This window comes from Vigna angularis, chromosome 9 (genome assembly GCF_016808095.1).
Source record: "Vigna angularis cultivar LongXiaoDou No.4 chromosome 9, ASM1680809v1, whole genome shotgun sequence".
NCBI classification, from domain to species: domain Eukaryota; kingdom Viridiplantae; phylum Streptophyta; class Magnoliopsida; order Fabales; family Fabaceae; genus Vigna; species Vigna angularis.
This window is the reverse complement of record NC_068978.1, coordinates 28806632-28822580: the sequence shown is the minus strand read 5'-3', so window position 1 is coordinate 28822580 and position 15949 is coordinate 28806632. Positions and strand designations below refer to the sequence as shown.

The following is a 15949-nucleotide window of genomic DNA, read 5'->3' as shown; positions in this document are numbered from 1 at the left end:
CTAGCACTTTAGTAAAATATGACATATCATGGCAAGTATCAAACAATGAGTATAATAGGACATTATTGATTACAATGCCACATAATCCTTTAAATATGACGAAAAGAAGAAGAGTAAGTGTACAAAAAGAGTAAGTGTACAAAAAGGAAAAAGGAAAAAAAAAACATATGTTGGCTGAACAACTAGCCAGCACTTTAGTAAAATATAATATATCATAGCAAGTATCAAACAATGAGTATAATAGGACATTATTGATTACAATGCCACGTAATCCTTTAAATATGACGGAAAGGAGAAGAGTAAGTGTACAAAAAGGGGAAGAGTAAGTGTACAAAAACAGTAAGGGTACAAAAAGGGAATAGGAAAAGAAAAAACATATGTTGGCTGAACAACTAGCCAGCAGTTTAGTAAACTATGACTTGTCATGGCAAGTATCAAACAATGAGTATAATAGGACATTATTGATTACAATGCCACGTAATCCTTTAAATATGACGAAAAGGAGAAGAGTAAGTGTACAAAAAGAATAAGTGTACAAAAAGGGAATAGGAAAAGAAAAAACATATGTTGGCTGAACAACTAGCCAGCAGTTTAGTAAAATATGACTTATCATGGCAAGTATCAAACAATGAGTATAATAGGACATTATTGATTACAATGTCACGTAATCCTTTAAATATGACGAAAAGGAGAAGAGTAAGTGTACAAAAAGGGGAAGAGTAAGTGCATAAAAAGAGTAAGTGTACAAAAAGGAATAGGAAAAGAAAAAACATGTGTTGGTTTAACAACTAGCGAGCAGTTTAGTAAAATATGACTTACCATGGCAAGTATCAAATAATGAGTATAATAGGACATTATTGATTACAATGCCACGTAATGCTTTAAATATGACGAAAAGGAGAAGAGCAAGTGTAAAAAAAGGGGAAGAGTAAGTGTACAAAAAGATTAAGTGTACAAAAAGGGAATAGGAAAAGAAAAAACATATGTTGGCTGAACAACTAGCGAGCATTTTAGTAAAATATGACTTATCATGGAAAGTATCAAACAATGAGTATAATAGGACATTATTGATTACAATGCCACATAATCCTTTAAATATGACGAAAAGGGGAAGAGTAAGTATACAAAGAGGGGAGGACTAAGTGTACAAAAAGAGTAAGTGTACAAAAAGGGAATAGAAAAAAAAAACATATGTTGGCTGAACAACTAGCCAACAATTTAGTAAAATATAACTTATCATAACAAGTATCAAACAATGAGTATAATAGGACATTATTGATTAGAATGCCACGTAATCCTTTAAATATGACGGAAAGGAGAAGGGTAAGTGTACAAAAAGGGAAAGAGTAAGTGTACAAAAACAGTAAGTGTACAAAAAAGAAATAGGAAAAAAAAAACATATGTTGTCTGAACAAATAGCCAGCAGTTTAGTAAACTATGAGTTGTCATGGCAAGTATCAAACAATGAGTATAATAGGACATTATTGATTACAATGCCACATAATCCTTTAAATATGACAAAAAGGAAAAGAGTAAGTGTACAAAAAGGAATAGGAAAAGAAAAAACATGTGTTGGTTGAACAACTAGCCAGCAGTTTAGTAAAATATGACTTACCATGGCAAGTATCAAATAATGAGTATAATAGGACATTATTGATTACAATGCCACGTAATGCTTTAAATATGACGAAAAGGAGAAGAGTAAGTGTAAAAAAAGGGGAAGAGTAAGTGTACAAAAAGAGTAAGTGTACAAAAAGGGAATGGAAAAGAAAAAACATATGTTGGTTGAACAACTAGCGAGCATTTTAGTAAAATATGACTTATCATGGCAAGTATCAAACAATGAGTATAATAGGACATTATTGATTACAATGCCACATAATCCTTTAAATATGACGAAAAGGGGAAGAGTAAGTGTACAAAAAGGGGAGGACTAAGTGTACAAAAAGAGTAAGTGTACAAAAAGGGAATAGAAAAAAAAAACATATGTTGGTTGAACAACTTGCCAGCACTTTAGTAAAATATAACTTATCATAAATAGTATCAAACAATGAGTATAATAGGACATTATTGATTATAATGCCACGTAATCCTTTAAATATGACGGAAATGAGAAGGGTAAGTGTACAAAAAGGGGAAGAGTAAGTGTACAAAAACTGTAAGTATACAAAAAGGGAATAGGAAAAGAAAAAACATATGTTGGCTGAACTACTAGCTAGCACTTTAGTAAAATATGACATATCATGGCAAGTATCAAACAATGAGTATAATAGGACATTATTGATTACAATGCCACATAATCCTTTAAATATGACGAAAAAAAGAAGAGTAAGTGTACAAAAAGAGTAAGTGTACAAAAAGGAAAAAGGAAAAAAAAAACATATGTTGGCTGAACAACTAGCCAGCACTTTAGTAAAATATAATATATCATAGCAAGTATCAAACAATGAGTATAATAGGACATTATTGATTACAATGCCACGTAATCCTTTAAATATGACGGAAAGGAGAAGAGTAAGTGTACAAAAAGGGGAAGAGTAAGTGTACAAAAACAGTAAGGGTACAAAAAGGGAATAGGAAAAGAAAAAACATATGTTGGCTGAACAACTAGCCAGCAGTTTAGTAAACTATGACTTGTCATGGCAAGTATCAAACAATGAGTATAATAGGACATTATTGATTACAATGCCACGTAATCCTTTAAATATGACGAAAAGGAGAAGAGTAAGTGTACAAAAAGAATAAGTGTACAAAAAGGGAATAGGAAAAGAAAAAACATATGTTGGCTGAACAACTAGCCAGCAGTTTAGTAAAATATGACTTATCATGGCAAGTATCAAACAATGAGTATAATAGGACATTATTGATTACAATGTCACGTAATCCTTTAAATATGACGAAAAGGAGAAGAGTAAGTGTACAAAAAGGGGAAGAGTAAGTGCATAAAAAGAGTAAGTGTACAAAAAGGAATAGGAAAAGAAAAAACATGTGTTGGTTTAACAACTAGCGAGCAGTTTAGTAAAATATGACTTACCATGGCAAGTATCAAATAATGAGTATAATAGGACATTATTGATTACAATGCCACGTAATGCTTTAAATATGACGAAAAGGAGAAGAGCAAGTGTAAAAAAAGGGGAAGAGTAAGTGTACAAAAAGATTAAGTGTACAAAAAGGGAATAGGAAAAGAAAAAACATATGTTGGCTGAACAACTAGCGAGCATTTTAGTAAAATATGACTTATCATGGAAAGTATCAAACAATGAGTATAATAGGACATTATTGATTACAATGCCACATAATCCTTTAAATATGACGAAAAGGGGAAGAGTAAGTATACAAAGAGGGGAGGACTAAGTGTACAAAAAGAGTAAGTGTACAAAAAGGGAATAGAAAAAAAAAACATATGTTGGCTGAACAACTAGCCAACAATTTAGTAAAATATAACTTATCATAACAAGTATCAAACAATGAGTATAATAGGACATTATTGATTAGAATGCCACGTAATCCTTTAAATATGACGGAAAGGAGAAGGGTAAGTGTACAAAAAGGGAAAGAGTAAGTGTACAAAAACAGTAAGTGTACAAAAAAGAAATAGGAAAAAAAAAACATATGTTGTCTGAACAAATAGCCAGCAGTTTAGTAAACTATGAGTTGTCATGGCAAGTATCAAACAATGAGTATAATAGGACATTATTGATTACAATGCCACGTAATCCTTTAAATATGACGAAAAGGAGAAGAGTAAGTGTACAAAAAGAGTAAGTGTACAAAAAGGAATAGGAAAAGAAAAAACATATGTTGGCTGAACAACTAGCCAGCAGTTTAGTAAAATATGACTTATCATGGCAAGTATCAAACAATGAGTATAACAGGACATTATTGATTACAATGTCACGTAATCCTTTAAATATGACGAAAAGGAGAAGAGTAAGTGTACAAAAAGGGGAAGAGTAAGTGTATAAAAAGAGTAAGTTTACGAAAAGGAATAGGAAAAGAAAAAACATGTGTTGGTTGAACAACTAGCCAGCAGTTTAGTAAAATATGACTTACCATGGCAAGTATCAAATAATGAGTATAATAGGACATTATTGATTACAATGTCACGTAATGCTTTAAATATGACGAAAAGGAGAAGAGCAAGTGTAAAAAAAGGGGAAGAGTAAGTGTACAAAAAGAGTAAGTGTAAGAAAAGGGAATGGGAAAAGATAAAACATATGTTGGCTGAACAACTAGCGAGCATTTTAGTAAAATATAACTTATCATGGCAAGTATCAAACAATGAGTGTAATAGGACATTATTGATTACAATGCCACATAATCCTTTAAATATGACGAAAAGGGGAAGAGTAAGTGTACAAAAAGGGGAGGAGTAAGTGTACAAAAAGAGTAAGTGTACAAAAAGGGAATAGAAAAAAAAAACATATGTTGGCTGAACAACTAGCCAGCACTTTAGTAAAATATAACTTATCATAACAAGTATCAAACAATGAGTATAATAGGACATTATTGATTACAATGTCACGTAATCTTTTAAATATGACGGAAAGGAGAAGGGTAAGTGTACAAAAAGGGGAAGAGTAAGTGTACAAAAACAGTAAGGGTACAAAAAGGGAATAGGAAAAGAAAAAATATATGTTGGCTCAACAACTAGCCAGCAGTTTAGTAAACTATGACTTGTCATGGCAAGTATCAAACAATGAGTATAATAGGACATTATTGATTACAATGCCACGTAATCCTTTAAATATGACGAAAAGGAAAAGAGTAAGTGTACAAAAAGGAATAGGAAAAGAAAAAACATGTGTTGGTTGAACAACTAGCCAGCAGTTTAGTAAAATATGACTTACCATGGCAAGTATCAAATAATGAGTATAATAGGACATTATTGATTACAATGCCACGTAATGTTTTAAATATGACGAAAAGGAGAAGAGTAAGTGTAAAAAAAGGGGAAGAGTAAGTGTACAAAAAGAGTAAGTGTACAAAAAGGGAATGGAAAAGAAAAAACATATGTTGGTTGAACAACTAGCGAGCATTTTAGTAAAATATGACTTATCATGGCAAGTATCAAACAATGAGTATAATAGGACATTATTGATTACAATGCCACATAATCCTTTAAATATGACGAAAAGGGGAAGAGTAAGTGTACAAAAAGGGGAGGACTAAGTGTACAAAAAGAGTAAGTGTACAAAAAGGGAATAGAAAAAAAAAACATATGTTGGTTGAACAACTTGCCAGCACTTTAGTAAAATATAACTTATCATAAATAGTATCAAACAATGAGTATAATAGGACATTATTGATTATAATGCCACGTAATCCTTTAAATATGACGGAAATGAGAAGGGTAAGTGTACAAAAAGGGGAAGAGTAAGTGTACAAAAATAGTAAGTATACAAAAAGGGAATAGGAAAAGAAAAAACATATGTTGGCTGAACAACTAGCCAGCAGTTTAATAAACTATGACTTATCATGGCAAGTATCAAACAATGAGTATAATAGGACATTATTGATTACAATGCCACGTAATCCTTTAAATATGACGAAATGGAGAACAGTAAGTGTACAAAAGGGAAGAGTAAGTGTACAAAAAAGAGTAAGTGTACAAAAAAGAATAGAAAAAGAAAAAACATATGTTAGCTGAACAACTAGCGAGCACTTTAGTAAAATATGACTTATCATGATAAGTATGAAACAATGAGTATAATAGGACATTATTGATTACAATGTCACGTAATCCTTTAAATATGACGAAAAGGAGAAGAGTAAGTGTACAAAAAGAGTAATTGTACAAAAAGGGAATCTTCCCCTTTTTGTACAGTTACGCTTTTTGTACACTTACTCTTCCCTTTTTGTACACTTACTCTTCTCCTTTTCGTCATATTTTAAGGATTACGTGACATTGTAATCAATAATGTCCTATTATATTCATTGTTTGATACTTGCCATGATAAGTCATATTTTACTAAAGTGCTGGCTAGTTATTTAGCCAACATATGTTTTTTCTTTTTCTATTCCCTTTTTGTACACTTACTCTTCCCGTTTTTGCACACTTACTCTTCTCCTTTTCGTCATATTTAAAGGATTAGGTGGCATTGTAATCAATAATGTCCTATTGTACTCATTGTTTGATACTTGCCATGATAAGTCGTATTTTACTAAACTACTGGCTATTTGTTCAGCCAACATATGTTTTTTCTTTTCTTATTCTTTTTGTACACTTACTCTTCCCTTTTTTGTACACTTACTTTTCTCGTTTTCGTCATATTTAAAGGATTACTCAATTTTTGATACTTGCCATGATAAGTCATATTTTACAAAAGGGTTGGCTAGTTGTTCAGCCAACATATGTTTTTTCTTTTCCTTCCACATGTTCAAACACTGAAATTAAACATCAAAGCAAAAAATTTATGATAATGAATTAGTTTTTTTAACTAGAATATATTGCTTGTTTAAGGTAAAGTTTGTGGGAAAAATGAATGTAATAATTATTCATTCAAGATAATGGAATACGAAAAAGCTTCAAAGAAATACCTGCAGCCAAGCGTTTGCAAAAGCTGTAGTTTATCTTTGAAATGGCTGAAATTTGTACATATATGTTCTAATGTTATAAATAAATACAAATATCACTGACAATATTTTAGAAAAATGGAATAGAATTCACAGAGTACCAAATTTGCAGACTTCAGGCTCATCCTCTTTACCATTTTCTTCATCCTTCTTTTGTCTAAAGAATTGACCGTGTTCATCATTATCATATTCATCAGGCTCATCCTCTTTATCATTTTCTTCATCAGGCTCCTCCTCTTTACCATTTTCTTCATCTTCTTTTGTTTAAACAATTGACAGTGTTCATCATTATCATATTCAATAGGAAGTACTGAAACAAAAATCATAATCAACCAACATTACTTTTATATATATATATATATATATATATATATATATATATATATATATATATATATATATATATATATATATATATATATATATATATGCATCAATGGTGAAACAGTCATGATAAATATTGCAACAGTTCTAAGAAAAAGAACAGATCTTATTTACCAATGTGTAACATTATGATAAACTTCAAAAACAGATAGGAAAAGTACAATTATATATGACGCTGTTGATAATTGCGAGGTGAATATGGCTTCCAAAAACTTGTGGCATTTTCGAAAGTAATTGAAGACTTGTTAATTGCTTCTCATCCCTTTCCAGAGCCAGTGTTTCATCTTTTCTTTGCAACCAAATTGCAACATCTACACAGATTCCAACAAGGGACACGTTTTCAAATTTACTTCAAACAGACAAGAAAGTATAAAGAGAAATGAAAGACATACGAAAATGTTGGCCAATGACACTGGCATGAAGAGCGTTATATTGGTCAGATCGACGAAAATGTTTTCGAAGATTGTCCATGGCGCCTACACGCTTAGCCATATTCTTGAGAATCTTGAGATTTCCATGCATGGCAGCGACGAACAAAGGCTTTCCCCTCTGTTGTTTCTCAGCTCTAGCAATGGCCTCTGCTCCTCCATCAGCAACTCTTCAAATTTGAAGACAACCTCAGCCATTTCCTTGGCCTTCTCGGAAAACACAATTTCATGCAAAACGCTGTTTCCCTCCCGATTCTGCTTGCACAACGCAGGCCACCTTTCTGCTTCAGGCACCATTTGTATCATCTCTTTCAGAAGTTGAGGATGGGAGCGAGTTGCGATATGGATGGAGTTGTTACCTAACAGGTCAAACTCTGAGAATGTTTGCCTGGTTTTCCATCATGTTTTTCTTGAAATCTTCCCACCTTTTTTCCATAACTGCCTTTTGCGCTTCCTTCATCTTCTCAGAAAACATTTGCGTTTCTTGCATTCTCTTCAACCCTCCATGCGCTAGTGCCATTTCATCATTCTATATACTCACTGGAAGTTCACTCTCTCTCCACTCCACACACAGACATATTCGTAATGAGCAATGGTACGTTCACAGACCCACGTGATTCCAATAACACGGATTTTTTTAAGTTTCTTTTCCAAAACTAACCTTTTATTTTTAATAAAAATTAAAAAAGATGGAATCCACCGTGTTATTTGAGTGTAAAAGTAAAGAAATCGTGTCAAAGTATCTTTTATCATTCGTAATATATGTATATAAAATAGGAGAATTGTGCCGAATGAATTTTACATATTAAAAATTAAAAGATAACTAATAATTACGAAATTATTTTAAAAAAATTATGTTTTTTTATTATGTGTTATTCATTTAATTATGATTTAATAAGTTATATTTATATTTCTTATTATTATTATTATTATTATTATTATTATTATTATTATTATTATTATTATTATTATTATTATTATTATTATTATTATATATACAAAAATAGAGATTCAAAAATAGATGAAAAGAATTAAACAGGGAAAATAAAATTCAAACCTTAGAGCATATTTAAGTTTAAGAAAATTAATTGGAATTTTTTTTTTCAATCTCTATTGTTTTAGAGATCATAAGATGATATATAAGAAATGAAAATAAAAGAATTTATATTAAAAGAATTAATTATCTAGTGTAATGTATTTTTAGTTATGTTTCATTTTTTTAAATTAATTCAAACAAAACATGAGAGTCAACTCTCAATCTAACATTTTTTATCTAAGAAAGTTATATATAGATGATTGCATGAAGAGAAGACACGAAGAATACGTGCATATAAACAAACTTACTCTTATGTTGTTTCTTTTTCTCTACATCGTATAATGCTTTCGTTATCAAATTTGTATCTTGTTTGAAAAATCATTTTGATTGTTTTATAAATTCAGAAGTGAATTAAAACACCTTGTGTTTAACCTAGTTGAGTTAAATGATCTAGTCAATTAACTAATGTTGAGACCAAGAGTGATTGATACTCGTTGTAAATCAGGAGCAGTGAATCTCGTGTAATCTTTGTTAAAGATTAATAAAACCCCTTAAAAGATCTTAAGGGAGAACTAGACGTAGTTTAGGTTAAAACGAACTAGTATAAAAATATGTAGGTTATTACTTTGTCTTATAAATGTTTGCTAAAGCTCTTTAAACACGCAAGCATATAACAACTATCTTTATAATGTTTTTCTGTGTTTCAATAATTCCTCAACTTAAGTCAAACTGTGGTATTTTTCTATGCCAAAGAAAATATACTATTGACCTACTATCGAAAACTGGGCTGCTTGAAAGTAAATAAATGGATACATTAATTGAACAAAATCATAAATTCTTTCAATGCTCAAATTCAGCAAGCATAGACATAAGGAGATATCAAAGGCTTGTAGAAAACTTAGTTTATTTGTCTCATATACGTTCAGATATTATCTATGCATATAATGAATGTTGTTAGTCAATTTATGCATGAGTCACTAAAATTTCATATGAATGTTATTAAGAGGATTTTGAGATATTTGAAATTCACTCCTGAAAAAGAAATTTTGTTCTCAAAGTATGGAAACTTAAAAATAGAAAAATACACTGATACAAAAAAATGAATAATATTAAAAAAATAAATAATAAAAATAATTAAAAAAATATTAAAATAAATAAAAAACCACAATTACACATTTTTAACGTTCTTGGTACAATCCTACTAATAATCTAATTGTAGTAAATTTTTTAAAATATGAATCAAATTAAGACACATAAAAAAAAGAAAGAAATCGATTTAAGATTTTCTTAAAAAAATAAATAAAAACAAATGACATTATTTATCCTATACTTTTTTAATGTCATTCTTTTGTTATATGCTTGTAACATATGGTACGATGAGTTGATGCTTCAATGTAACCAAGGCAGAAGATGCGTTGGACTATAATGTGGGAATGGTGAAGGTGGATAAAATTGTACAGTTCTGAATCGTACACATAAAAAATATACACTTTTGGTTTCTCATTTTTGAAAAAAAAAAATATGATTTTAGTCTTCTTAATTTGTACAGTAAAGATTATCCTTTCAAAGCTTGTAATACTAGCAATAAGCGCTTTTCTAGACACTAAATGAAGAAAGAGCTCTTATGTTGAATTGATGGGAATATTGGCTATGACGAACCAAATTGTTTTTTTTTTCTAACACAAGCAATCGCCACCTATCAATTTTGTGAAAAATGTGTTTTCTCCCTTCGCCAACTCTCTTCTCTTAATATATTCAAAAGTAACTTGTAACAGTACTGATATCACAGAAAAAAATGATACTTAAAATATGCACCAAGTAAAGAAATATAGAATGAAGGAATACTATGAAGATATTATTATTAAAACTGAAATATTCTAGGAGTAATTCCTATGACGGTCAGAGTAATGTTCCCAAAACAGAGAGCATGACAGAGAAAAAGAACGTTGCAATGTTGCATTGCAACGTTGCAGAGAGAATGCAAAACAGAATATCCAATTGACTCTCTTTTCTCCCTGGACCATCGAATATAATATTATGAATTAGACCAATAGAATTCCTCCAGCCTGAAATTAGTTATTTTGTTTCTTGTAGTGTTTCTCACTCCTTGGTGAGCTGTATTAGCACTGGACCCTTCTGCCCTTTCAACATGTGTTACATAACTCTTCTCTTAATAAATTCATATCAACATAAAATTGTTACAAAATATTTATAATAGTAACAGAAGGAAAAATTATGCTACATATCTTTTTCTTTTTTAATGGTTTCTGACTGACTTGCCCCTTTGTTTTCCTTCTTTAGGCACGTCTTTTTTAGTTGGTGTGTTTGGTATGTTGGATGTACCCATGGCTTGAAATGCTAGCTGGATTGTGCAGCTTCAAATAATTCTTGCCACTTCTTAGTTTCATTTCCAGGACCTTCCCCCTAAAATGTATGCAGTTTAGCATCAACAATATGCACATATGAGGAATATATAACTAAAAGTATGATTGGCTAACAAATATGCACTTTTTATTTACAGTATATTACAAATTATAGTTAAAGTTATATTAAAATACATGCTCAATGCAATAGCATTCTTTCTTATTAAAAATAAAAAAAAGATGTATCATCTTATATAGCCGATGCCAAAAGTACCACTTAAACATTACCTCAACAGAGTTAATTTCATATACTTGGTTTTCAGTGACTTCAAGATGTAGTGCCTGCACGCAAGCTTCAGCAACCACAATTCTGCTGGCTTCGCCAACTAGTTTATCACCTGAAAGCTCGTAACAAATTTTTAGAACTTTAAATAAAAATAGAAGTAAAAAGTATAACATAAATGAGTCATTGTCATGTATCTGAAATGCGAAGGGAAACACAAATAAGGTAAACTAACTTTCTAGTTTCAATATCTATCTCACGTGTAGTGATGAAACATATACATCCAAAAAAATGCCTATTCCCCAAGCATCTTGTACAATATATTTCATATAATAAGTGGGTACGTATACAGTGCCAACAAGGGTAGACATGTTTCATGATGTTAAATTATATTTATGATATGTTATAGTATAAGCGTTAACAGTTTGCTTTTTTGTTCTTCAATATACGAGCCAACTCACATGATATGGTGATATCCTTTGCCTAGAGTTGAATTACCCTTAGCCTGACCTGATCTCTCACCTTTCCTATGTGCCATATATAGATTCCTTAGTTATGAGAAAGTACTCTCAGAAACAACCATTTAAATGTAACGAAGAGTTCTAAAAGATCATTTTTAATGGTCATGAACATAGTGCATCATTCCACACAAACCTTAGTCATTTTCCTGCATTTTTCCTTTATATAGTTCCAGCTAAATTAGCATTTCAGCCATCCTCCTTCATCTTTGTTGAAGAATTTACATCTGAATTGTCTGTGTCTCACTTGAAGGAAAGTTCCTCTCAGTTTCCTAATTAACAATTTGTCACAGTTCCACTAGCAGCACGTGATCTACTATTAGCTTCACCACCACGGATAGTCCCTTCGCTTCCTATTCTACCTCCAACCAAAAAAATGCTATTCCTGATGGAAGTAAGCAACCTTGCATCTATCCAGCTACATCCTTTGTTATATGATGGCTTATGACTTCACTCCAATTGAAGCATTGATTTCCTAGATCTGTTAGGGTTCACAACTGAAACTCTTCGTATTCAACTCCACACTCTCACTGATTCAATCAGAATTATTATTACACTTTAGGGCAGTAAACATTGGTTGGTGAAATAATCAACCAAACTGTTCCAACAGTAAAAACACCAGAAATCTTTTTATGCCATCAGCTATGGAATTCAATTTTGGGCTCACCTAGCAGCAGTTACTGATCATAATAGACGTGTGAAAGAGTAACTAACGGACATCACTTGTAACAAGACCATCACCCAGTGATACATCTAGATCTCTAGCCAAGGGTAATTCAACACAGCTCAGGCTCCTGCTTCAGTAGACCAAAAATGGTGGGAATTTGATTTCTTCTTTTGTCTTTGAAACAAGCTACACTCTAGCTAGCAAGTCAAATTACCGATTTTCTAGAATGCTATAGTATATATATTCAAATATTCAATCTTACATCTGGTATATCTTGCTAATTGATTCAGGTGACCATTGCTTAGGAAATTAACAAAAAAGAAAAAAAAAATGTTTGAGTTGTTCCACTGTTATAAATGAGTTTTACTCATACCTTGACCTACAAGGACTGCTCGTCGTTGACCAGCTGTTGCTTTGAGCAAAGTATTTAGATCATATGATGTGTATGGTCCATCTGTCAGCCTTCCAGGTCTAAAATGCATGTCATATGAGAAGACTTCAAAATTTTAAGACGTACAATTTAAATTAAAAGTCCACCACCTTTATGTTCATCAAGTGTTAACACTAGGTTTGGAACACGCAAAAATTTCACCTTACCTGATTATGGTAAATGGAAGGCCAGAACTCCTCAGAAAATCCTCCCCCATCTTCTTATACTTCAGGACACCAAATAGGTTCATAATGCTACATGAAAAAAGAACAATGACAAGTCCATGACAAAAGTTTTGGAACATAATGAACATAATAAGTTTCATCAAATAATTACACAATCAATCTTCTGGAAATGTATATATTAGTTTCTCACTATAATTTTAGAATGGTTCTATTCTGAATTACCAGTAAAATAAATTCTACTTTCTAGCAAGCCAACATACAATACCACAAAAACTTCATCATTTAAGAGCAAAATGAGGTATGCTTACCTCCATGGCAATTCATTGGATTTGGTCACACCTATTGATGACACAAGAACAACTCTCTTCACTGAGGAAGGCAATGCAGATACTAGATTCTTCACTCCCACCCAATCTTCAAATTAAAAACTTAGTCAAAATCAAAATAAAAATATCGACAAGTGCATGAAAAGTAGATGATGATTATGTTTTAGGCAACTTTCAATAAAAGGCATCAGTATTATGCTTACATTGTCCACTCTGGAATCTTCAGATAACTAATCTTCTATTTCATTCTAGTTATGACATCAAATGCTGCAATATATGCATGACATGATTCTTACCAACCCTTTCTGGTGTATTATCATCATCCCAACGCCTTGAAGGAAATGCTGTTGTTCCTGTGCAGCAAATCACGTGTGTGACACCCTAAAAAGAAAGTAAATAAAAACAACAAAAGCAAAAGAAATGCAAATTATTTCCTACATTTTCTTTCTGACTGAAATGAATCATCAAAATGAAAATAGTTCAGATCAAAGCAAGTATTATTATGTAAAATACTCTGAAAAGCTTACCTCAAATATAGACGGATCCAAATCTTCCTGGTTCCTTGTGTCACCTTTGAATACCTGTTATGTTCAGAAGCTCGATATAACTAGAAAACAAATCTAGAATGGATGAAAACAAACCAACATAGTTTGTTGCTCCTCAAAGGGACAACTTTTTTTATTTTTGGATAACCATCGCAATTATTTTGGCACCGTAGTGCGACCCTGAATTATCTCCAGAAGCTTTGGTCTTCCGGATTTACTATGAGACTAATCCTCTGTCTGAAGATTAGTCACACTTAAAACTCCTAAAACCTCTACAAGAATGTGTCTAGTAAGAATTGAATCCAAGTCCTACCCAACAGGTTCATTGTGTAATGTCAACTGAGTCACACCTGTTTGATACCCCAGAGGGACTACTTAAGCAGTTAAATTTTCATTTTGACTGCTCAATCAAGAGTAGATGGTGTACCTGCAGTTTCTCCTTATCCTGTTCACCAAATAGTTCTGTGGCTTTCTCAGGATTCCTAAGTATCAACCGTGACTTAATATTCTGCTGAATCAGTGATGCAACTACCAGCTGCCCTGAATAGCAAGGGAACAACTGCTTCACAATCTTCCCCAAGCAAACTATTGCCAAGAATTATATATGCATTTCTACATTTTATAGAACTAATCTTAATGCACAAACATAACACTAAAAGTGGGATCCCAAAAGGCTTACAAATACAAAAGGAAGGATACACAAATAACAGAAGTTACTATTACACTCATGTTTATTTAATTGCAGTATTTCAACTACTTACAGAGAAACCTTCAATTACATTCTCTAAAAATGGGGGTATCACCACAATGGTCCTCCTAAGATGTTTGTCACCAGATTAGTCCCTCAAAATTGGCATTTTACCGCATTAGTCCTTCAAACATTTATCACCAAATTAGTCAATTACAGGTTGAAATATCACCATTTTCATCCTTAAGGCAGAATAAAGGGTGAATCAACTATAATTTCTAATTGGCTAAGTGAAAAAAGATTTTATAGTATGTGCAACTTAAGATCATGACTACAATTTCTAATTGACTAATGGCGAAAAAGTTTGACACCCACTGTCCGTTTGATGGTTAAGATAGAATAAAATAATTATATACTAAACCAATGTAATAAGTTGTTTGATGTATCAACAAGATATGATCTTCTTATCCTATTGTCAATCATATCCTATCAATATAATGTATAAGATCGTGGCTTTCCCTCACCTTCATTATGAAGGCCAAAATCCTAATCATTGTCATCCCTCATACCCCATTCTATCCTCGCCGCTAAAAGACCTACTAAGAGTGCATGCAACTTAAAACCATAATTGCAATCACATTGGTTTTAATAAATACAAAAACTAAAATATATTTCCTCCATCCGGTTTATTTGTCCTATTTTAGAAAAAAGGAAAAGTTATATCCATATTTGGTTTTCAAAATTCAAAATAGACCTAATTTCTATTTTATCAGTTATATTCTTACTTTTCACCTGACAAAAAAAAACGATAAAATATAAAACCTTGGTTCTCATAGTCTCGTCAATGTACAATTTTCCCTGTGAAAATTTAATAGCACATTTGGCAGTTCAGTTTTCCAGAATTAAGTAACTTTGGTCTAGGTTATCCATATCTAACCACAACTGTGGTCAGAGAAACCTCAAAAAAATTGTTTAATTTTGAAAAACTGGACGATTCAAAAGTGTAAACAAACTTTTGCAGAAACCAAAATTCCACTTTGACAAAACTACGGAATCAAATTTTAGTTAAGCCTTAATATTATCGAGAAAATTACAATTAAATTTCAACATACTTTGATAGTAGCAACGTGTTTAACAAATAAATATGGTAACAACAACTTGAAAAGCAATATAATAAGTCAAGATAAATTGTGCGTTTACCAACGCCTCCGGAGCCACCGACAACAAGCACCAATTTGGAGGAAGAAGGAGTGCGTTGGGTACCATTCTTCAACTCCGAGCTTTGAGTTTCAACCGCTTCCTCGTTTACAGCGTTCTGCGCTTTCGCCAACACTCTCCGTTTGGAAGCCGGAAAAGAGAGGGAAACGCCGTCACGGAATTTCCCGGCGAACAAAAGTCGACGCTGAGAAACACCGTGATGGTGCCGCCCGGCGAAGGCCAAAGGGAGTATGAGAGTTGCAGAAGCCATGAAACGCAGACACAACGTAACAGGTTTGTCGTTTGGAGCATCAACTGTT

At 32.0% G+C, this 15949-nt stretch overlaps 1 protein-coding gene across 2 annotated transcripts; it reads right to left on the bottom strand.

Annotated features, from left to right (window-relative positions):
* Positions 1 to 10246: 10246 nt before the first annotated feature.
* On the bottom strand, positions 10247 to 15949 carry LOC108346226 (protein TIC 62, chloroplastic). Of its 2 annotated transcripts, none has more exons than XM_017585244.2 (9): positions 15633 to 15949; positions 14172 to 14284; positions 13727 to 13780; positions 13496 to 13580; positions 13182 to 13287; positions 12856 to 12942; positions 12632 to 12729; positions 11079 to 11188; positions 10247 to 10851 (listed from the first exon to the last, which is right to left on the bottom strand). In XM_017585244.2, exons 1-9 carry the CDS (start codon positions 15898 to 15900, stop codon positions 10786 to 10788), a joined length of 987 nt encoding a protein of 328 aa, XP_017440733.1. In that variant the 5' UTR covers positions 15901 to 15949; the 3' UTR covers positions 10247 to 10785. The 2 variants fall into 2 exon arrangements, with proteins under 2 accessions (XP_017440733.1, XP_052724615.1); XM_052868655.1 differs by having other exon boundaries at positions 14172 to 14279; positions 15633 to 15839.